The sequence below is a fragment of the Struthio camelus genome, chromosome 2 (assembly GCF_040807025.1).
Source record: "Struthio camelus isolate bStrCam1 chromosome 2, bStrCam1.hap1, whole genome shotgun sequence".
In the NCBI taxonomy this organism is placed as follows: Eukaryota; Metazoa; Chordata; class Aves; order Struthioniformes; family Struthionidae; genus Struthio; species Struthio camelus.
The window spans coordinates 119,929,960-119,954,708 of NC_090943.1; the positions used below are offsets into that span (position 1 = coordinate 119,929,960).

The following is a 24,749-nucleotide window of genomic DNA, read 5'->3' on the forward strand; positions in this document are numbered from 1 at the left end:
CTGTCATGAATTCAAGAGCTTCTGAGGAACTCCTGAAAATGCATTGGGAATTGTTGTGAGAATCTGGCTGTGTAGGACCAGTAAGTCTCAGCGCGACATTTCTAGGAGATTTCCAAGAGATTTCTGCCTTTTAATTTAACTAATAAAGTTATGCTTCACCCATGCCTGTTTAACCAAGAAAGCTTCCACAGGATCCACAATATATCTTACACTAATGTACCACAAACTGAGTCATTAGGCATAGCTTAGCAATCCTGTGAAGTTTGATGTCGTTGACAGTGAGGTTTATTTTCATGTCTTCCAATACTTGCCTTTGACTTGTTCTGCCAAATCTCTTCTGTTATCTGTGTATCCATCGAATACTTCAGTAATTGCCTCACTGACACCTTCGAAGACTGTCTTACTGAAATCAAAAACTATCTGTAAGAAGCCAGGTAGACCCCAGTCTTTCTGTACGCCAATGTTTCTGTTAGTATCCTCAGGGAAAGCAGACGTGCTGGAGGACTCATTTAAATCCAGATCAGACATGAAATATGTTTGAAAAGACTGGTCAAATTCTTTTTGCATATGCTTGAAAAAAACAAAACTTCTGTCAAATATTGAGCCCATGTCCGATAGTAGCTGGCTAAATAAATCTTCCATTTTTACTAGCTGGGTATCCTCTTTCTCAGGCCTTTCATTAAACTGGATGTCTTTTCCTTTATCCTCATGAAACGTAAATATAAGTGTAGGTATTTTCCTCAAAAAATCTTCAACCTGTGTGTAAGAGAGAGATCAGCTGCCAAACAATTTATCAGTTTTTCATCTCTCAGGGAAGTGGCTCTAAATATATTTTTTCAAATACATATAAAATTAATGCACTTTCAATACCGGAAGTACAAATCACAGCATATTCTCTAAAGTAACTTAAGACATTAGACTCTAACAGTGTGGAAGTACATTTAATCCAAATCACTCGCTCCAAATCAGATCTGGAGTAGAAGGGTTGCCAATTGGCCTTTAATCTGTTGAGGCTCAAAGTTAGTATTGGCATGTGGGTTTTATCCAGCAAACAATTTGGACTTTATCTTGGAAAGTTTCTGTGGTAATTATGTGGTAGTGTGGAGAACAGAAGGCAATTGTTCTCGCTCTAATGTGCAGACGCCCCAGCCTCTCTCGCCAATGGCCAAGTGCTCGAATTCTTGTGCAAACTGAAACCAATTAAAATCAATGAAACAGTGGCTCTGAGTCCATGGTATGATGATGCAAGAGTTTTACTGACAATTCTGCTTTTGCTTTATGGATTTCCCCTTCCTTAGGTCTGAGCCACTCGTTCCCTGCTTCCTGCTTTAACATGCTGCCTACACCTGAGTGTATACAATGCTTTGTGGAGCCGCACTGTTTGTGGCATTAGGAAACTGGTAAGTGTTCAGAAACACATTGTGAAATAAGTAGGTGTGTGTGTGTATGTGTGTGTATATTTTTGCAAAAATTAAAAAAAAGAATCAGATCATATACGTGATCTGATCCATAGTGCAGCGCTCACGTTGACAGATATTTTGGCAGAACTAAGGGAAAGGTAGATTGTGAAGCTACCCTGCAGAAACAGCTTACGCCAGTATTGCCCTGATGGCTCTATATCATCAGCCACAGCTATTGTCTTTGTCCTCTTTTTTTTTTTTTTTAAACAATTTAGGTCCAAACATATTTCTTACTTCAAACTGAAGAAATGAATACTTCAATTAAACCACACAGCTCATTGACAAAATTATTGAGAGGGTCAAAGGCAGTGCAGTATATATGCCTTACTGCAATGATTTCAACCTGACATTCACAAGCCCCTGAAAATCCAAGGGATACTTCTGAGGGATGCGTGAAAGGTATCTAAAAAGCCAAAAGTATCACCAATAGGCTTAGATTTAATGCATTCCACACTTCTGTTTGAATAATTTTAGGAATATGCACAAATGTTGAGCACCTTTGTTCCAAGATCTGTCATTTTTGAAATATACCATGTTTCAGCTTTAAGTTCTTATCTTACAGTGCCAATGATACCAAATTTGCTTATTTTAGCTAGGAAATAGTAAAGAGTAGTGCTGTAAACTTGCCTGAGGATGTGAAAGCTAGGTAGCCAAGGTAAAATTTCAGTAAGAGTAATTGTGCAGGATCTGTAGATAAGCTGCAGTTAAAGCATATGCCCCCTCCCAAATGCGACTGCAGTTTTGTTAAATCTTTTAGTGAAAATGTACAAGCCAGAAAAGCATATCTTCTTTCTGGTAGAATTGCTAACCGTTTCCTCTGTTAACAGCAGTGAAACATGTTAAAGCTATTTTGTTGTTTAAAGAGTAAATATGAAATAAAATAAATACAGGAAAGACTGATGTTGTATATGTAGGTGAATTTTTTTCCTTGGAATTTTGCTAAGTGTATCTACACTTCTAACTCTGCTGTTTTTCAGAAGGGACATAATGAATCTGTGTGATATTTTTCACAAATAAGTTATTAAGCATCTTAATGCAAGTCGCACTGTGAGATGTATCATTGTATATGTGGAGTTGACTCTACTGGAGTCAGGGGAATAATCAATTTCCATGGAGTCACACTAGAGTGCAACAGAACTGATTTTGGCTCAGTGTTCAGTGAATAAAGTCAAATGTAATCTGTTCCATATAACTTCACGTTTCCAGACCCCCAAATCAAATTCATCTTGATAACATCGTATAAATGACAGAGTTGGCTATTGAATGTTAAACTGTTAGATGCATTCAAGATTATTTCCCAGTACAAAATTTTTCCCTACCTTTCTTTTAAATGTTGATAAACCATGTCTGCAAGTTGTATAAAATCTCATGCAGGAACTTTCTAAACAGGATTTACATTCATCCCATACATTTTGCAAGGATACTTGACAATGTTTTTCTTCTTCCTCTAATCTTTGCTTTACCTCATCCATAAGTCGCAGAGCTTCCTAAATAAGAAAAAATATCAGTTCATGGCTGCTCTCAGATTAGTATTCCAAATACTTACTCCAGGGTGGATCACCCATTCTGGCTATTCACGGTTCCTTTTTTTAACCCCTAACCATGGGCAGGTTGTTTCCTCAGCTACAATTGCATATGGAAGGAACTGAAAATTGAAAAATTGCTCCTATTCATACAGTTTTTCTGATGTCTTTCTCAGAGAGGACAGCCTAAAAAACCTAAAAAACAGATCTCTACAGCATACCTAGATCTTTGAGGATAAGAAGAGACCACAAGGCTTTCTGTGCAAGGAGCGTTTAGCCCCTCAGCTAAATGCTGGGATCGTGTGCACAACTCTCATCTTTTTCCCTGTATCATATCTGCAGTGTTCATCTATTCCACAAATACCCCTTTTTTGCTGCTTTTCTCTATTTTGTTTAATGTGCCAATATTTCGTGAGGCTAAGTCCTTGCCATACGTAAATTCTTTCTCTAATTCAGAAATATGTAAAAATTTCCCTTGCTTTGGATTGTGCTAAACAGAAGATGGTAGTGAGGGGATTTCTTCCTGACCATGTGAAAATGTGAGGCACTCCTTCCATGCTGAAGGGGGACAGGATGCATTTTGCAATCTTCTTCTAATTACTAGATCATTCTTCACTAGCTAGGGCACAAAGCCAGTCAGTGAAGAGGTATTAAAACAGACTTAACAATGTAAAAGACAGAAAAGTTCTTCCCGTGAAAGTAGATTGGGCATCATGAACTTCTTTCTGCAAGTAACATATTTTAATACCTTTAAGTCGGCGAATGTTTGTAAGTATGACAAAAACCTTTTAATTTGTCTTGTTCCTTTCTGGCAGCATTTCATTTCAGTGGAGAAACAGAAAAGAAAACTGCTGTCAGAGCGTGCTTAGTGGCGATAGTAATTCTGGTACTCATAGTCCAAGTTTAATTATTTTTTTGCTCTTTCTACATAAAGCTATTCAGTGCTTTACAAACCCTTCTGTTAGGGAATAAGTTCTGTGTAAATAAAGTCATCCGGTCAAAACTAACAACAGAGAAGATAATGAGAGTATACTGGTATTCCTAAAGATGTTAGAAAGCTATCAGGTACCTTTTTGGCTTGCTAATACATATAGTTTAAAGATGTGGGCTCAAGGTGAAATTTTCCATCAAGTTCAGTGAAAGTAATAGTTATTATCTTCTAATCTGTTCTGAAATATAGCTTACACTCTACTTCTCAGGATCATTGGCGCACATTGCATTGAGCCTGTGCGTTGTAATAGTACATTAGCAATTCCCTTGATCCCCTGTACTTTCTCTGCAGCACATGATAATTTGTGGGTTTTGATCTTTTCTCTGAAGGTCTAAAGTTTGTAAAGCAAGCTGGGAAGCATTCTGTGGCCTGTGGCCCATAGCATAAGGGCATGTGGAGCAGAGCTGCTGGACCTTCTGCACGAAATACCTTCTGTACAGTTACTTGCAGTTGCCTGAGTCTGAATTCAGTGAAGCAGGTGAGAAATGAGTAAAATGTGATGCTTTATTCAGAACAGTGCTATCACAGCAGATCTGGCTTGTGGATGTTACAAACTGATGTTCTCTCTCCAGAGTAAGGTTTGAATCCAAATACAGAATTTAATGGCTCCTTTTACTGCAGCACTTCCTTAATTCCACTTGGTGGTCACCATCAGCTTGACTGTGTTTTCCTGGTTACCTCACAATTGCAAGATAAAATGAGAAAGCTCAGCTCAAGGACGATGGTGTCAGATAACATGTTCTACCTCACAATTGGAAGGGGCTGAGGGAAGGTAAATTGTTAACCCAGGGTAACTCAGCTATGTTTTGTCAAGTGCTCCTCTTGTAAAATAGTTTAGACGTTCAACCACAGGGAGAAATTGGCAGTTGTGTCTTGGTTAGAAAGTTATGTTTTTGAGCAAAGACGGAAACTCTAGCTTTTGAAAGAGCAGTGTGCAATTTGGAAAAGGTAACAGTGAGGTAAGCAGTGCTTTTGTTCAATGTTTTATTCTAGTGGAATCTGGAAATTTCTGTCAGAAGTGAAGCCTCAGTATGTTAGGTCCTTTGCAAACACATGCTCTTTCTTAAGAAACTGGCAAAGATAAACTAATATTTTAACTTCTGAATTGTAAACATCCAGATTTCTGATAGGCTAGAATAGGATGTCTGTTGGTGCAACTTCTGCTTCTAGGCCACAGGGACTGAAAGGTGTATAGAGCTGCTGTGAGAGGTTTCTATGCTAGTTTCAGAAAAGAGCACAAGCAAAGATTTCATATTACTCCTGGCTTTGCTATGTGACCACATAAAAAGATGCATGCTGCTCAGAGTGCACATACAATATGTTTTACATTCTTGCAGAAAAGGGGAGACTCCAAGCGTTCTCTTCTAGATTGCTTGTTAGCCTTAGCACAATGGTGTTCAAGTTTTGATTAAAAATAGTCACAACTTAATAGAAGAAAATCAGATGCACTGCAGTTAGTTACCTTTTTTTCTTCACTGCTCTTCTTCAGGGTTTTCATCAGATCTACATGTTTATCTTCATTTCTTTCCATCATAATTTTCATCTGCTTAATACCAGTCAAAGCTTTCTTTACCTCTGCATCTACATACTTCTCTCCAACTTCAGATAATACTGAAAAAAGCCAAATAACAAAGTGACTTAATCAGATTTTGAAAGTAGCACAAATTGTCGTACACTGATGACAAAGGAAAATAAAACAGCTGTGTTTTCCTACAGTTATATGGCCAAATCTTGAGATAGTGAACGCTGAATAACATGGAGCCAAGACAATTTCCATCAGATAAGAATCTGGCCCAGAGCCTTTGCCAGTGATCAGTTGCGTGATCAGCTGACCTCCTTCAGTTTACAAGATCACAGAACAGTTGAAGTCGAAAGGGACCCCTGGAGATCGTCTTGTCCAACCCCACTGCTCAGTGCAGCGTCAACTAGAGCAGGTTGCTCGGGACCTCGTCTAGTTGGGTTTCAAATATCTCCAGGGCCTACTGTTCACTTTCCTAATGACATATCCTATATATTGATCTTCAGTCTGAAAGCAAAATATGACAATTTCCCTTAATATTTTGAAAATGTAGATTACAGGAGCCTTCAACTGTCTTTCATAAAAATATAATTTCTAGACTGCCCATGTGGCAATGACCATAGGTTTCTGGTGAAAACCTAAGTTTGCCCACACTTTGCACCCTGTAGCCCTGCATATCCTTTATCTGCACTTGTTTCCTGCGCAGAAATATCATGAATATCACTGGAACTATACAAAAGAAGTGAAAAATATGTCACAATGAGATCACTGAAGGCATCTCAAATGTCATTCATTTCTCTATTCCCATCTTTCTTCCTCTCCCCTAACTTTTTGTTTGCCAAAGAAATATTATAAAGTGGGCAGAAGCAAGGGAGTATTTCATGGCTGATCCTCTTGGGATTCCTACTCGCAAAATAAAACCATGCTCAAAGGTCAGTATATGCAGAATAGCTGCTTTCTCTAAATTAAGTCATTTTCTTTCAATTTTTGTAATAACCACCTTTTCCAGCATACCATTCTAACATAAGCATTTATAAAAGTTATTTAAATGAGCAGAATAACTCAAAATCTGTTGGATTGCATTTTGATTTAAGTTTATACTCTATAATCTATGAAGGACCAAATAGTATATGAAAATGCTATAACTGCTCTTCTGTAAAGGGAGGCTTATCAATCCTTTGACTTTCTCATCTTGGTTTTTCTTATCTTCCTGTTGTGTGTATGGATGCTTTGCTTCAGCAAAATCAGCTATAGTTTCTAAGCTTCACACATGACAGTGGATTTTCTTGACTCCAACGAGGCACCTGCATGGAACTCAGGAGTGCACTACAGCAAGCCCAACCGGAGACCTGGGCCCAGGAGCTCCCAGCAGACCACTGGTAAGAAAAGCATACATACTCTTCAGGCTTTCCCGGAGATTTGTTTCCTCCTGCTTTGTCGGTGCACACTGATGACCATTCAGCCATAGCATGTGTATTATAAATAACCAGCAGGACTTCATGTTCTCTCTGTTAAAGAAGCAGGTTGATGCAGTTAAATGTCAGCATTTTCGTGATGACTCCCAGATGCCTATGTGCAATAGCTACCAAGTATAATACAAGTGTCATTGTTTTCAACTTTTACTATGGTTTCTGTGATCAGTAATATGCACCTAAATGCTGCTGTTAGTGAAAACACATGAAGAAGCCTGACATCATTTCTAATGTATCAATTCAGACTAGCTAGACAATTCTGCTGAGTTTACCCAGTGGTATAACAGAATCGGGACATATATCTATAAAACTGGGAGCTTATGCAACTTAATCTGCCTCTTTTCTACGTTGTGAAATGCACATAAATACTGATCTCGTACTAAATAACTTTCGCTCTTTCCGTTAGTTCATGATATGAATGTATACATACTAGACATTAATGCAAAATTTATAAAAGAAAATTTCTAGAATGTTGTCCCTTTCCACATCTCCAAACGTGTGACTCGTTTCATTATCTTTCAAAACAATACTTAATATAGTAAAGGCAACAATAGGTGTGCCAAGAAATTGGCAAACAAATCGATTCTATAAATAAACACATCAGCAAGTGGAAGAAATTCCTACAAATAAAGGAAATAAATGCCATTTGCTTTATTTCCCTCCCAAGAGCAGGTAGATGAGAAAGGTTTATATTTTAGAAATCACGCAATTACACTTTATAGTTCTCATCGGATTAAGTGACTCATTACTCATTAGCCTGTATAGCCTTCTTGAAGACACAGTTATCAGTTGCAAACGTGTATGTAAATTAAGAGCCTGGATTTATGTAGAAACTAGATTTACTTCTATATTTACTTGCACGTTGTACTTCTACATGTATAGCAAAAAAAAAAATCAACTTTGTAAAAAAATACAAACCAATTACCAAAGAAAAGTAAAAAACCAATATATTTACCATTAATACTGAAACACCTCCTCTGTAAAATTGTTCCCAGCGTCAGGAAGGAATCAGACTGTGTTCTGATCTAATTGCTATGAGTGTCAGGGATTTTACCATGTTCTACTTATCTGATGACAAGGTACTTAATCCTATTAATGGGACATTTTGTCATTAGGCTAAAGGATTTCGGAGTGTATGGGACTTCCTACTCATCCGTATAAGCAAAACCGCTAGGGGGAGTGTTGGACATTATTACATAATGGAATGTCATATGGATTTGTTATTTTTCTGTAGTCAGTAGCCTTTTTTCTTCATAGGACTTCAATCATCTTGATTTTTACCTTAGCAGACGACTGCAGCTTATGTTCTTAGGGAAATTCTTACAATTGGTTTGGCTAAAATTAGCTTCCAACATTTAATCTCTTCAGTGTAATTTTAATTTGCTATAAAAAAACTGGATTACATAACAACCTTCTTCATGTACCTTCTGAAGATATGGAAAAGAATTCAGGAATCCAGATACAGGCCTGCATATGAATAGAGTCTGAAATGAACTAAGGAAATCTTGGTACTTTATGCATTATTAAACTTGTTACTGTTTTGGGGTTTTGCCCCCTTAATGATTTTCTTCAGTTAATCCATGTGTATGCATGCAATATGTCTGAAATCTGAACTTGCATGAATTTTTAGATCCTGTGAAATGAAATATTTTAATAATAACAAATGCCTTATGTAAAATATGCACAAGTATCATTAGCAGGTCATATCCCACCTTGTGACGTTCAGCAATAATACCCCCTTGATATCAAAGAGAAGACAGCAAAAGTATATGTCTGTAGCTCCTGGTTTGTAACGCTCATTTTAAAATATCCTATTTTTTTTTGTTTATGTTATTGTTCATAAGGACTAATTGATTATTGATGGTTAAGATCCAACATGATTAATACTGCTTAGGCAAGAGCTTTGTTTTTTTTTTTTTTTTAAACACGTATCAGGAAGAGCGGAGAACCTGTAACTAATGGGAACTGCAAGTCCTCAACCCCTTTTGAAAATCCAGTTTGATAGATACAAATTAAGATACCTCTACTCTCCTTTTCTGAAAATGATGGGATGGGGGGGGGAATATGTTTTTTTTTTTTTTGATATGTATGAATTGCTGGTTTACTGAAATATTGCTAGCTTCTTGACCGAGATTAATTAGTACACAAAAACTTTCAAGTTCTCTTTTTGCGAGAATACCGAGAAAAGAGCCCTCGCAGACTTTGCAATCCATTGGCCGGGAGCAGCCCTAACAGACTTATCTGTTAAGCCACTCTGGGGCTTTGGCTGAAATAAAAGGGGAAATCTCTCTTGCTGACGCTGCCTGGGCCTTATGCTTGGCTCAAGATGCACAGTAAATGGAAAATATATTTGTAAAAAAGAAGAGAATTTGGAACAGACACTTCTGAAATGCATATGATTAGCCTACATGTGTAATGAATCCTAACAGACTTCAGTCTTTCACTGCAAGGGTTTGTCTCCTCGTTTTTGACATTTATCTTTGCTAATGTTCTGGTTACAGCTGGCCTTTCTGGACCTGACTCTAACTGGAAAAAGCTTTAATCAATCCAGAGTAAAACAGGCATGTTCAGCCTATTACCCAAAGCTCACAGCAATTTGCAAGAAAAGAACTGGCCTCAACCATGCAAGGAGAAAGGACAACATTTCCTACCAAAGGGTGGAGTAGCTGGAGGCTTCCTCAAGCACAGATCCCATTGCTTGTTTTCAGAATTGCCCTCCTTCTAAAAGCCTGAGTGGGTCTATAGTCAAACATGCTGATGCACCTTGCAAAGTTAGTCCTCAAGGAAAGTCTGTACTGAGGCTAATGCAATGCTGAGACATGAAATCCTGGTATATGTCAGGCTCCTTTTCTCGGGTTAATCAATTTTGACCATTGTAAAGTGTTTTGCATTGTCTTCGATGCTATTCCTCAGACTATAATCACTATGTAACCATATGGAAAGAGGCATTATTATATTTATTTTTACAAGAACATCAAATCCTAGTTCTTTGCTGTCTTGTTATTTTAGATATATCCAATGGACGGAAGAAGTGGTGTAAGGAATCCAGGAAATTTCAACCTGAGGATGAAATTGTCTAGAGCCAGTATGCCTGCTAAAGTTAATCTTGGGCTTAAATTTACCCTTTAAGTGTACTTAAGAACTTAGCACTCTGCCCTTGAGAGGTAATTGTTGGTAGCGCTCACTCTGGAAATCTTTTTCTCACTCATTTCTGTTCTGAATTTAATTTAACAATATTCTCACAAATTAGACTTGCAGGTTTCGTGTCAAATATCCGCTTTATTTTCTTTTAAAATTTCAAATCTGATCTGCAATGACATATTGTAGATGCTTTCAGTATTTCTGTCAGCTGCCATGTTCAGCGGTTTCCTCTTAAAACATTATTTTCCTCTGAATTTGAGTGGTTTGATCATCTATAGTACGCCATTTCACTACATTATTGTATTGTCATCTTCATTTTTTCACCATGTAATACAAGCAGCAAATTCCGTGCTTACTATTGCTTTTGCAAACGATGAGACAGTCTTGTAACATTTACTCTTACTGGAGATGGTCTGAAGAAGCTCTTGTGAGAGGGTTATAGAATGTGTCCTTCCTCCTCTGCAACTGTTACTCCAATACTGCTATATTTTTATTGAAAAAAAATATATATATAATGTATAAGTTGGAAGAAATTGTGGAAACAGTTTGAAAATGATTTCAGTAAAATAGGCCTTTGGGAAGATACTGATAAATTCAAACTGAAATAATTGTAATGGTTGAGATACACATTAAGCCTTTAACCTAAGTGAACTTCAGTGATGGGAGTTGTAGCTGGCCTGTGGAGTTTCCTGCCGTCCCATTGGATGACCTCCCCAAATGTATAACTCTTTTTGTACTGTGACTTCTCCCTTTTTGTTGATCCATTCCACCTGGCCGGATTAAGAATCAAGAAATATGCTGAAATGGAATTTCCTGTGTTATACATCAGCTGTAGGATTTTTTCCAGTTATATGTTTATATAATTATTTGCTGTTTGAAAGAATTGTTTCCTAAGATGCATTTTCACATTTCTGAGATAGGCTAGTCATATAATAATCAGGCTGAAAATACCTATACATATTTACAGACGCTGTGAGTCATGCAGTGCTATATATTGACATTAAATCTCTTAATACTTTATGAAATAGTCCCCAGTTCTACAGAATCTTAATTAGTTTTATTCATAAGCACATCACTAGTTCCTCTACTTTCAATTGAAATTAAATCCTAGCGGTGGTTTATTGTGTGGGGGTTTATGGCTAATCTTAAGCGTGCACAAAACTTTGCTAACAATTAGTACGGTTCTTAAGGCTATAGGAATTGAAGTTTTATTCCCCTTGAGTGGAAACCCTTGAGTGGTTTCCACTTTCTCTTTCTGTATTTCAAAGGCTATTGGAGCCCTCCTTCAGTTTGTATTCAGTCTGTCTCTGAGCTTTACCTGAGTAGCAGATGGTAGGAACCAAGGCTCCTTCTTTAGTCTGGAGAGACAAGCTTTCAAGATGCTCTGAATCGTGCTGGAAGACCTATGAATAAGGACCTTAGGTAACCTAAGTTAGATAGCTAGAGTTAGTCTAAGCTACATACCATACGAAAGAGAGAAAACTAATTGTAGTTGGGCTGGTACGTTCACAGAGAGTTGTGCAGCAGCATGCAAAGATAACAGCTGAGGTCTCAAAAGTAACACAGCTGTGTTAGCATGACACCATACCAAAGTTCACAAGCCCTGCATCTCAGTGCCAAGCTGATAAAATTATACAGTCTGGAGGTAGGTCAGGCAATGCCAGATCAGAGTTGTCTGTGCTGTGCTCCACACAAACATTAAACCCACTGAAAGCATGAAGCCAGTGTGCATAACTTATAGCCCCACGCTGAGATTTAACAAGCCTTTATTTAGAACTATTAAACTACAGCGTTTCAGGTTAGACAAACCATCTTCACAAGGCTTAACATGCTTTAAAATGTATGACCCTTTTCTGATTTTCTTTTGCTTTTCTCATGCATGAGTGTCTCATGCATGGACACTCAGGAAGCCTGTTAAGTGTGGAAGAAATCTTCCACTTCTCTCCTGAACTTTTTTGCCCAAGCACTTCAGGGCTTTGACATGACATGGCATTCTAAATACCAGTCCCAGCAGTAAAATGACAACTGTTATTCAGTGAGATGTGCACAGTTTCTTAATGTCTCATCCAAAGCGGTTACATGGAAAGAAGGGACCCATTGTGCCTGTAAGTGGTAGCAAAATACTGCCCGCTGCATTTGGGAAAACAAATCTATAAAGTAAAGGTGTTTAACTAATTTTGAGGAGCAGTGAATTAAAACTTTAGAATTTGAATGTAAGATAATATGAAACTGAAACCTGAAAACTAGGTGATCTTCAGAATTTGTGCCTGGGATATCAGCTAACTATTGAACTTGGAGTAGCACTATTACTGATGTTGTGTTATCAGCAGGAGATATCAAAGTCAGTGCAAGGATAACAAAGTGAGTTAGAAACAATTTATTATAAAGCTATGAAGCAAATCTGCATGGTACAGTTACACAAACAGATTTCAGGAAGCATTTAATATTAAAATGCTGAAGTTTTCAACCAGATGTTTTGCAAGGATTTAGTTTCAAGCTTCCCTAGGAACATTAAAACAAAAAAGTTTTATTGCATGCAGATATGTAATATATCAGCTTTCAGCCTGACACTGAAAGGAACCAGGTTCCTTATGTGCTTTCATCTAGTTTGCTTAAACATATCTTCATCGTTCAGTCCTATATCAGCTAGTTACAGAGTAGTTGCTTATTGGAAAAAAACTCTGAAGTTTAATGAAATTAAGATGACTGAATTATTAGTGCGTAGCCTCTGAGGTACTTAACAATTCTTGAAGATCTGCTCACTACCCTTATCTGCTCTTTTCTTGGAAAGTAATTGAAGGTTTACAGGATAAGGCCTTGATAATATTCAGTGAAGAAACTGGAAATTGCTTTGGGAGGGAGGGGGAATAATCCTCTAACTGGAAACTTAGCCTCTTGTTTCTGCTGCATTTAAAGTGGAACCTGCTCCAGGGCCTGAGGGATAGAAAGCTCGAAGAGGGATGTCTGAAGATAAAGCTTCCTCAGTATAGCCAATAAGAAGACAGTTCCTTTGCTCTCGCTAGAACGGAAGTGGAGTTGTTTCAGGAAGTAAAGCTGGAATGCTGCCTGAAGCTTACTTTTTCTCTATTTCAAATATTAGGAACAATTTCTGAGAAGAGAGCATTACTGCAATTAGAATTAATGACCTCATGCTTCTGAAAGTTCTTGCCTAATTGCCATTGCACATGTTTTTACAGCTGTCTTTTTATATAACTAGTACACTGCGCAGTGCATCTGTCTCAGCATTCAAACTTTTTAGAGCTCTGTGAAAAAACAACAACATTAGTTACAGAGACCTGACAAATGGGAGGAGAATAAAAAAGAAATATTCAGTAAAGAGCAAATAAGAACTAGAAATGAGACAGCACAGGAAGGACGGGAAATGAAGGAGAGATACGAAAGGGCAGAAAGTACCAAAATGTCAGAGGAGATACTGATGAGAGCAGTCTCTCCAATCGGAAGTCTATGAAGTAGAGTACACTTCCATATCACTTATCAACAGATAATTAGTTTGTGCAAACAGCAGTGAAGGAAGCCCATGAAGAAACACATATGGCGGAACAGGACAACTACATAACCCTTAAAATCCTTTGTCTTCCTTCCGTTTCCTTCTAGTATGAAGCCGCTCTGGCAAAATCAGGGGATTTCCATGAGCTTCACATTGCTTAATACATTTGCAGGCACTATGAAATACTAAGCACTAGGAAAAGAGTATGCACACAAAGTTGGGATTTATTAGTCCAGATTTAAGTGCGCATGATGAGGTCACCTAAGCAAGAGAACACGGTTTTCTTAGTAGCCAATGGGAGCTCTAGTCGAAGCTGTAATTTAACTGACCTGCTGTAGACCTAGATCTCCAAATTAGATGATTTGCACTTTGGAAGACCCTGTTTTTTTCCCCTGACAAGAAAGACAGCGTAGCAGACCAACCTAAATGTAAGTATCTACCCTGTAGATGTTTAAAACTGACTCTAGATGAATCCCACTGATGTGACATGCAATTTAAGCATGCACTGGCTTATTTGTGTTTATGCTTGTATTATGCAGGTCAAAACAGGATTCATATTGTCTGCCAAATATGGATATGTGCAGCTTCTAGCATATATGGAAGTTAGCAGATTCTGAGTGTCATGCACACTTGAAGGACAACCAAATTAGAAATTACTTCAGGCTGTAGAGAATCCTGTCTACCATTTCCTAGCATAATCTGCAGTCAGCCGAGACGGCATCTACCGTGTCTAAATCATCATCTTCCTGAAAACTTGAATCAAAATGTTAAAGTCATAAAAGATAAAGGAAAACTCCTCTAGAGCACACCATAACATAATAATTTACTTCAAAATTAGACTCTAACTCATGAAAATCTTGCTAGATTTCCCCTTAGGTTTTGGGTTAGCTACATAAACTACTGCCCAGCACAGGATCAGACATCCTAATTTCTGTATAATGGCTGGTAGGGATTCCTGATGTTGATATTTTTATTTTGTTTCCTTCAGATAAAGGCTGTAAAACAAAATTCTTGGAGGACCGGCTCGTTGTGGTTAATTAACACAATGGGAAAAATGCTGTCTCTAGCTCGAGAAGCCACAGAACGACAGAATGACAGAATGACAGAATCACAGAACGGTTGAGGTTGGACGGGACCTCTGGAGATCATCTAGTCCAACCTCCCTGCTCAGGCAGGGTCCTCTAGAGCACATTGCCCAGGATCACATCCAGACGGGTTTTGGATATCTGCAGGGAAGGAGACTCCACAACCTCTCTGGGCAACCTGTGCCAGTGCTCACTCACCCTCACAGGAAAGAAGTTTTTCCTCAGGTTCAGATGGAACTTCCTGTGGTTCAGTTTCTGCCCGTTGCCTCTTGTCCTGTCGCTTGGCACCACGGAGAAGAATCTGGCCCCATCCTCTCAACACCCTCGCTTAAGATGCTTGGACACATTGATGAGATTGCCTCTCAGTCTTCTCTTCTCCAGGCTGAACAGACTCTCGCAGCCTTTCTTCAGAGGAGAGATGCTCCAAGTCCCCTCATCATCTTGGTAGCCCTCCGCTGGACTCTCTCCAGTAGTGCCATGTCTCTCTTGTACTGGGGAGCCCAGAACTGGACACAGTACTCCAGGTGAGGCCTCACCGGGGCTGAGGAGAGGGGCAGGATCACCTCCCTCGACCTGCTGGCAACACTCTGCCTAATGCACCCCAGCATACCATTGGCCTTCTTGGCCACGAGGGCACACTGCTGGCTCATGGTTAACTTGTTGTCCACCAGGACTCCCAGGTCCTTCTCTGCAGAGCTGCTTTGCAGCAGGTCAACCCTCAGCCTGTACTGGTTATTCCTGCCTAGGTGCAGGACCCTGCGCTTGCCTTTGTTGAACTTTAGGAGGTTCCTCTCCGCCCAACTCTCCAGCCTGTTGAGGTCCCTCTGAATGGCAGCCCAGCCTTCTGGTGTGTCAGCCACTCCTCCCAGTTTTGTATCATCTGTAAATTTGCTGAGGAGGCACTCTATCCCTTCATCCAGGTCTTTGACGAATAAGTTAAACAATACTTACGCGGTATTGACCCCTGAGGGGCACCTCTAGATACAGACCTCCAACTAGACTCTGTGCCACTGATCACAACCCTCTGAGCCCTGCCGTCCAGCCAGTTTTCATTCCACCTCACCGTCCGCTCATCCAGCTCGCACTTACTGAGCTTGCCTATAACAACGTTATGGGAGACAATGTCCAAAGCCTTGCTGAAGTCCAGGTAGACAACATCCACTGCTCTGCCCTCATCTATCCAGCCAGTTGTCCCATCATAGAAGGCTATCAGGTTGGTAATCCACAGACTTCTACCTGCTGGAAAGATATTCAGGGTAGGATCCTATTTATGCATTTACATGGACGATACTTGTTTTCTCACAAAAATGCTAGAGCGAGATGCTTCACTGTTTTTCAGTGGTATAAATATTTTTTATGACTTTACTTGTCTGATCCAGCATTTGCATCAAGCTGTTATTCTGCAGACTGCTGGAGTGAACCTCTTCACTCCTAGAGGGCCTCATTATAGTGGAGTCCTGCCTTTACTGAACTTTTGGAAAGCTAAGCTGTCCCTTGTGCAAATTAAGGCTATTTTGCACCTCTACCTTGAGATTTAAAACTTTGAGGGTGTAGAATAAAACTTCACCTCCACTCAAACTGCAAACTGGGGGGAAAATCATTGTAGCTGTTTGTTCATTCATGTTGAGTTTTATTTACTTTAAGAACTGGATCTGTTATGTATAATATAATTAGTATATAAAAATTACTTCTAAGTGATTTTATGAAAAAAATGTTTTACTCTGGAATGCTGACAAAAATCTGGAGTATTGGGGTAGTACTGTGTGTTAAGGAGTCCTTTCATTGTATATTCTGGGCACCTTATAGACAGGGTTTGGCTCCCCATCTGGTCAACAGAGAAGTATAGAAACCTTCAGAAAGTAATTGAAAGCACAAGAGTTAGACAGTACTTAACTTCCTAACTCACTTGATAGGAAATGGTCACTTCACGTTGTCTGCAAGAGGAGCCAGAGACCTTGGTCATGTGTATATCAGACGTAGGAATGATCATTGATTAATACTAAAAATACAGAAATAAAGCAGGTTGTTTGAAACACCTAAATCCTACAAAGCTTTAGAAAGTCCATAGTGCAGATGTGATAATGTTATAAACGTTACTTAACTGTATTTTACTGTTGATTGTGGGAGACAATATCTATCCCAAGAACAGGTTGTTGAAGGCCTATTTATCTATCTCGGCCTCATATGTGTAACTGCACACATACATACACACATTTATATATAAAGAAAGTAGCCAACAGGTCAGCTCCTGAGCTGATGTAAATAAGCATAGCTCCCTCATTTCTGCAAACAACACTGATTCATACCAGCTGAAGACCAGTACTTTTTCCCTAGGTCTGGATTCAGTAAACCACACACGCAGCGTGTCAAGCAGGCTATTGTTTGGAGGAAACCTTTCCTGTTTAGGGCACCGCTGAACAAATAAACTAGGCAGCAGAGGGAATTAGCAAAAATGAAGAGCATTAGTTCCTCAGAGAAAATAACATCAGAAAAGCCATTGGTATCCATCAGTCAGAATTCCTTTAGCTCTAGACACAAGCTGCAATGAAAATCACTGTGTTGTAACCTACGTGATCCCATGCTGAACTATTTACTTGGAACGCTGTGCTTCCAACACACTGTACAGATCAAGTATCATGAACAAGGAATGAAAGTAAATGAGAAATTAAGAAGAATTTCAATATTGTTCAAGCAAAGCACTTAACCACACATTTAACATTGAAGTCAGCGGGATTACTTGCACACTTAAAGTAAATCATGCACTTAAATGGTCCTCTGGATCAGGATTTTAAAAATCTGAGTGGCTATTCCTGAAAAATGGATACAGTACAACAGGGGAAGGCAATGAGAAAAATCTGTTTTGCATCCTCTGTTTCAAGTGTGCTGACAGAGGCATGATAAGATCTAGCACCCGGAAGTTAGAGTTGGAAAAATCCAGCCTTGAAATAAGACATTTCCTCATAGCTATGAGGAAAATATTGAGACAGCTTATGAGAAGGAAGTGGATTTACTCTCACACAGAGTCTTTATAATGAGATTAAATATATTAAAAGAAAAAGGGGGTTAATCCAGATTCTAGGAGTAAACTTGATAGGGTCAGAAAAAAGTTCTTGGAGGACAGACTCCTCCACAGATTATTACAGTATAGTGATCTAATTCCAACCTCAGGTCAAGAGTCTGTAATCCACTGATTATGAGAAGAGTGGTTTTGTATTGCCCTGGGATTCTTTGATTTATTTTTTTTGGAAGCATCTGCTGCTATTGGAAGCAGTACTGGGCTAGACATGTCTTTGATTTAACCAACAACCATTCTTATTTTTGATATTCTATTATGCGTCCACACACATAGTTACATACATGATTAGGCTGGGCAGTGATTTCAGTATTCTCTAGCTCTAAAATATGTCAGCCTGACTTCTACTTATCCCTTGTTTGCAAGTTTGATAGGAAACAGCATGGATTACTTTTCCTTCAGCAGTCCTATGGTCTGCGCAGTTTCGCTTTGAGGTAATGGTTATGATCAAACCTCACCCTTCTGTGTTTTTGTGAGTTTCCTTCAGGATTGAGGAAAGGAGACTGTGTAGCCCTTGGCAGTCCGCCATGAAGCCGTGGCTAGCAGTGGAGCAAGGTGTAGGTGGACCCGTGCCGTCAGGTGACAGTTAACCTTCTTAGATACACAGCAGCCTTCCTGGGGGTCCAGAAGAAATTCTCCCCTAGATTTGGTGACAAGAACTTTAGGCTATTCTGATTTTATTTTCCTTTCTAGGCTGAACAGAAGAGTGTTTTTGCTAGAATCACCTGGGAATATCTTACCTAATCGGGTCCCAGCAGTCCGGGTACCCTGCAGTGATGAAGGCATCTAAGTTTCCCTCTCTGTGGCACACAGTTGTTAGTCTCCTGAGGGATGGAGTGTTACTTCAGCACTGGCATATCTGGCTGAAACTTGCATGTCCTGCATTTAACTGGAAATCAGACCAGAGGGTCTCATTCAGTTTTTGCTGACTTAAATACTATAAACTCACGTCCTCAGCTTGGGCCCATCAAAGCCCATCAGAGTCACTGGAAATGCTCCTGTTGACTTCATTGTGCATGGATGGGACTTCAAATCAATCTTCAGTATCTGTCAGAGTCAGTAGGAGTGTAAGAAGAATGCAGCTCAGCTTGCTGTAAATACACATACCTATTTGATAACAAATAGAGCTATTCAGAAAGAACTGGTAAGAACTTCACAGAAATTAAGTGTGTGAACACTCCATTAAATAAATACATCTTCAGGACATATTCTTCTCAGCTTTTCCCTATGAAAAACCTTTAAAGTTACTTATAAGAGAGATGTTTATCATGGGTTAGGCCCCTGCAAAATTAAAGCACTGGAGAAAAGCTATTTCACCACAGTTTGTCCATTTCCTAAAACAAAACTGCGATCAGCCCACATAGTTTACATGTGTATTGGCAAGATTTTAAATGAGAAACAAAAAAAGGGTTTAGGGCCAGAAGCACAGCTGGTGTAACCCCAAGGATACGGTTCATAGCAGTAATATTCTTCTGTAGTTTTAAGCCAGAGCTCCTGCAAATTTCAGTATGACAGCTCTTAGCTTGTGCCCCAACACAACAGAATGCTGGGAGCAATTAAGTGTGCACTTTCTGCACTTTCCCAAAATCATCACAGTTTAAGATGCCTGTGTCCTCCATAACCCTGAGATGATCCTAGTTTAAATGTTAAGCTTTTTGCTAAATACTAAGCTGTAATTTTTCTGTCCTTGCTTATGAAGTGATATTTGATCAATGATAAATAGGTGCATATTTGCATATGAGGTAAGTCAACATTGTAATAAGACAACGTGGTTTATGTGGTAGAATGTATGTGGTTGGCATTTAAATATCCCCATTTAAATAATAAGATGTTTAGGAAAGTTAGTTGATTAATGAGGAATATTTCACTTTTCTACCATTTTCGGTAACACAAACATCTAGACAACTTCCTTTTGCAACATTATTATCCTTAGGCACAGTCAGAAGCAGCAAGATTTGCATATCATGATTTTGTATCTTTGTGAGCAGATTTGTCTTCTGCACTTCCTATCCTTTGAATATAAATGCTCAGGACTTTATGAAGCAAAAGTAATTTGAGAGAAAACTTTGCTCTACTTGGCAGTTCAAAATTCCCATAGGTGAGATCAGAAGCATATAAGGATTAGGGTCAATTTTCTCTATGCAGGTTTATTAAGCTAGAGAGGAACCTGGTTAATTAGGCATGATGACAAAGGGTCTGTTTTTCAGATGTGCTAACCACCCAAAATTTCCTTTCCAGATGGCAGGTCTCCTTGGCTGGATCTCCTCGGTCTTTGTAAGTCATGTGAAAATTTGGACTTTAATTTGCCGAACTGTGTGGCTCAAAAGGCTTGTTTCTACACTGCCTGGAGGACAGGGCCATTTCCTCCCATGTTCCTGGATTTTTCTAGTTGTGAGCCTACCAGCTTGATTTGGTCACTGATCGTAGCTTGAACAATCATGCAGACAGTGTGGACAATCAGGCTTGAGCGCAAGCTTGCCCCCTGAATTAACAGGTGCTTAGCATAGATGTATTCAGGATTGTTTTTTGCTACCTGCCGTGGGCCAAACAGAAGGTGAAGACAAGTAACCTAAAATTACTTTTGGGGTTTAGAACACCGTATAGCACACAGAACTGAACATCTCGCTCATCCTCGTGCCCAGCAAGCGGAGGAGACCACGTTCACAGCACTTTGGTATGCTTGAGTGAGTGAGCAATGGAGAACATGAAGCACCACGTATGTATACATAAACTTAAAAAGCTGTAGCTGATCAGATAGCAAGGCCCTATATGTTTGAGAGAGATGACTATTGTGGAAAATTTACCTGTGGCTAAGAAGATAACCTGCTTTCATAAGACAGGGATTTTTTTCCCCTGCTTGTTTCTGAGTTTTGCTTTGTTTGTGTTTTTTTTTCAATTATATTATTTGTAACTGTTCCCTTTCCTTAAAATATATATCTTTGGCACATAGGATTGAAAGGCAGTTTCCATGTAGGTCAGGTATGCACACAAGACCATTAGAAGTGATAAGTTTACTTTTTAATAGGAAATAAGCTGCCACAGGCAAATTAACTTGGTAAAAAATTCCAGAGAAGGCTGTCTTTGCTATATGATAAATTTTAGAAATGTCTTAACATTCTCCAAACTGCAAAAACTATGCTTGTCATTTCAAAATGCTCTGGGGAATACAGCCGAATCTCACGTTTAATGGTGAAATGATAGGCACAGTTTCATGCATTTTGGGGAATGTAAAATATTTCTAGTATTGTTTCTTTCCTTTCTCCTGATTATCACTTCCTCTCTCCCTGCTGTTCCTACCAGTACACAAAACAACATTCAGGACTGGGAAAGCGTTTATCGGGTATACATATGAAAAGCTTTTTCACAGAGTCCATTCAAAAATATATATTGATTAAGGACCAGGGGAACGGCCTTTTTCAAGGAAAGGCTTTACCGGAGAAATTGAGCATTTGATGCAAGAGTGTAGAGTGAAATGTTGGAACAACGCCATTGGGCTTGGCGGCAGAGAACACAACAGAACTGTGCAGCATAACGCAAAGAGATCAAAGTAGAGAAAAACTAGCCTAAGCATAAGGGAAAATATCCTGGCACTGTTGGCCTGGAATAGAGTCCAAAGGGAAATTCTTGTTTCTGAAAACACAGACTGGACAAAGGACTGGAAAACACTTCCTGGGCAAGGATTCTGCACTGACAGAGAGATGGATGCATGTCTGTCAGCTCAAATTCCATGACCAGAGACTCAGCATTAGTCATAAGCTACTAACTTCCACATGGCAGTCCCAGGAGGCTGCAGTACTAACACAGCCCACTGTAAATCTCCTGTGAAAACAAGAGGCACCCAAGAAAGATATTTAGCACATGGATAGAGAGATGGGAGACCTGACTTCTATATATCACAGTACCACATCCTTCCTGATTGTCTTATTTGCCCAGATGCTGATTTTTCTCTGGAGACATTTCATTCCAGGGAGGCATCTCATTTATGTAAATCAGCAAATCACAGCTGTTTCTCAAAACAGATGTTAGAAATTGCCTCCAGCGAGCTTCTCCTAGGAGCTGAGTCACCTGTGGTCGGCTGCGCAGACAGCTCCTCCTCTGCCCCAGTCCTAGACCTGAAAGCCTGTGGTCCTTGAGGCCACTCTACCAGACTGTTTTTTATTATAAGTCGGGACAGATAAGCTTCAGTCTGATAGTTCAGTGCTGTGGTTGAAAGAGAATTAGATCATTATGTATCTTTTCAGATCGATAAATAACATTTTCATTGCAGGTGAGGATGCTCAGGGAATATGCAAGCTGTCACTTCCAATTTCTGGGTCCAGGTTGCATTCAGTTTTTAGATTGATATTAGACCCATCAGATACGCACATCAACTAGCCATCTCACCCTGTCCACTGAACCCTGATAAGGGACTTCACGTCCTCAACCTGCAAAATCAAGGGACCAGGCCTCTAGGAGGTGTGTTTCGATGCACTGAAACAGACATGGCATGATATATCATGTTATGATACTCAGAACAACTTTCACTAACTGGGCGATGAACCCAAGGGAGACAAGGAACAGTTGTAGAAACTGCCCAGGAACTCATCTGTAGTTTCAGTTTAAGAGCCATAGCTCCAGGGTGAACTGTCGTTCCACTAGCCACTGTTATCACTGTTATCAAATAAAAAGCCTCCTGTCCTGATTAGCATCCGTGAGATTCCTGCCTGGACTTAATTGTCTCCTTAGCTGTCACTGTCTAAAGGAGGAGGATATAGTGAAGAGGATATAGTGAGAAGGATATAGTGAAGTCTTTCTTGGGAAAGCTGATGGCAAACAAAGTATCTGGCCAATACATTTAATTTGATAGATAAAATGGCTTGAAATTCTTAAATATCTTGTGTGCATCTTACCTAGAATAAAATTCAGATTTTAGATTTCCTTTCATCAAGATCAAGCAGCATTTAATTAATATCTACTATACAGAACTGCAGCTTACAATTTCCTGATAGTAAAGTAGCGCTTTCCATTAAATGATGCTTATGCCATTCTTTATAAGGAAATAATACCCATTCTTTTGACTAATAAATGCACAAAATAATATTTCTTGCTCGTCTCCTAACAAAAGAATTTGATGCTGGATCTCTTCCTGACATTTCATGAACGGGCTATTTTCACTAAATTTGGGGAAACAAAGAAGACAGATGTCACTTATTCTGCAAAGTATTCTTTAAAATGTTTGTTTGACATCTTTGAACTATTCACTTCTTTTCACTGCCAATACAGAAAAAATATGTTTTCGTACTTAATAAACATCAGTGAAGAGCTTTCTATTCTCATTTAAACAGAAGTAAACTCGAAGACCTTGTGAAAACAAGTAGGTTAAGCTTGACTAATCAGCCTGAACTCATTCTATTAATAGTGAAGGCAGCATCATTATTCCACTAATCTTTGGCTGAAATATTGGGGTCAGGTACATGTTTCCATACACAGGAGGCTAAACCAGATGAACTTTTCCAAAATGAAAATACAGTAACCGCAGTGTATTTTACATTTCTTCAGTCTGGGGAGGATTATCCTTCTGTTCTCCCTGGCTGAACAAAACAGGATGCATCAAATTGAAAAATCCTAAATTGAAAGTTCTTCAGAAAACTTTTTTATTCTGCTGTCTACAAGAGGACAGTCACTTTGTTATAGTTTGGTTAGGTGGAATCTGAAGTGATGCTACCCTTCTCATGGAATATGAGCATACCTGTATCCAAACCGCGTGCATTGTTCATCTTATGTAAGGTGTTTATCAGACAAATTGTGATCTCAGCTGGGACATAAAACGCAATGTGATGAAATTAAGATAACAAGTGAAAGATGCACTTTCAATTTCTGTCTCACAGTAGAAGGATATAAAACCTGAAGGACAAGTAAAATCAAGTTTTACATTTTCAGATTAAATAAATGCAAATATATCAGCTACACCCAGAATACAGTCAGTTACCTGAGAACTCACATTTTGTACCTGTTCATCATTTCCTTTATATATAACACGAATCCCTCAGTCCAACAATTCATCATCTAAAGAATGTAAGTCAGCACTAGGGCATCCACTGGTAGTTTTTGGGTTTAGTTTTCTTTGTGTGACAGATCTCTCTCCAATTCTAAAAATAAGTGTTGTGTATGGCTCCAAAAGGGAGTTGAACTTGATTAGAGTAGGTGCATAGTTTCTCTATGTGATCATCTGTAGTACTGAAACACCTGCGCACTTGCTCTTGAACCCTGTTCCCCAGAAGCAGTTTCTCCCTCTCAGCTCTCCTAAGAAAAACTCTCAAACTCTGATTCTTTAGCCTAACAAAAAATGCAACAAAATCTTTACCTAAAAGGCCGAATTTAGGCATTGTCCTTAGCTGCCAGTGGAGGCAACAGACTGCAACTGGGAGATACTGTCTTTATACTGTTGAAACCAAACAGACAAGCAACTGGGGCAAGCATGCCAGGGTCACCGGTAAGCAGGGGCCATGTAACCAGCAGTGTAAGTGTTTGGGGCAGAGAAGAAAGGTCTGTGTTTCAGGCTGGATAGCTCAAAGAGGTTAACACTATCGCTGACTGAAACCTTTATATGGGAAACATTTTCTCATGTTAGGAACACAGAAGCATCAAAGGGATAAATGACACCAGTTCCCCATCTCCCCATCAAATGGCATAATGCTGTAGAGCTATAGAGCATTCAGATCTCACTTTTTCAATGAAATCAGCACTAATTTTTGCCACAGTTCCTTGTTGCAGTCTCATAGCATCCATACATTGCTTCTGGTAGTGTGTTCTCTTTTTGCAAGTTTCTTACAGCTATAAATTCCCATGACTTGAGACCTCAAGGAGATCACAGGTGTTTCTTCTATAACATACATACATTTTACACGAACATTAATGAGAGAAAAAGAAATCCCCATCTATTTAAAATGCTAAAATGTTAAAATAGCTGCATGGGTACATAAATACTGGGTTCATAG

At 39.1% G+C, this 24,749-nt stretch overlaps 1 protein-coding gene and 1 long non-coding RNA gene across 3 annotated transcripts in view; one reads left to right on the forward strand and one right to left on the reverse strand.

Moving 5' to 3' along the window:
- LOC138066015 (uncharacterized) overlaps positions 1-23,750 on the forward strand; it is a 28,881-nt gene extending 5,131 nt beyond the window's left edge. Inside the window, exons 1-6 of one of the 2 annotated variants that reach the window (XR_011139153.1) lie at positions 4,806-4,933; positions 6,338-6,425; positions 6,733-6,872; positions 9,975-10,129; positions 14,603-15,912; positions 20,011-23,750. This is a non-coding gene — a long non-coding RNA (uncharacterized lncRNA). Of the gene's footprint in view, positions 1-1,298; positions 1,401-4,303; positions 4,453-4,805; positions 4,934-6,337; positions 6,426-6,732; positions 6,873-9,974; positions 10,130-14,602; positions 15,913-20,010 lie in introns of those variants that run through there. The other variant, XR_011139152.1, reaches the window with a different exon arrangement.
- The window catches only part of CLUL1 (clusterin like 1), a 61,312-nt gene that overhangs the window by 6,442 nt on the left and 30,121 nt on the right, over positions 1-24,749 (reverse strand). Inside the window, exons 2-5 of the mRNA XM_009667153.2 lie at positions 6,892-7,001; positions 5,437-5,585; positions 2,780-2,947; positions 312-756 (exon numbers count right to left, since the gene is read on the reverse strand). Coding sequence (XP_009665448.2) covers positions 312-756; positions 2,780-2,947; positions 5,437-5,585; positions 6,892-6,994 — 865 coding nt within the window. The 5' untranslated portion in view covers positions 6,995-7,001. The remainder of the gene's footprint in view (positions 1-311; positions 757-2,779; positions 2,948-5,436; positions 5,586-6,891; positions 7,002-24,749) is intronic.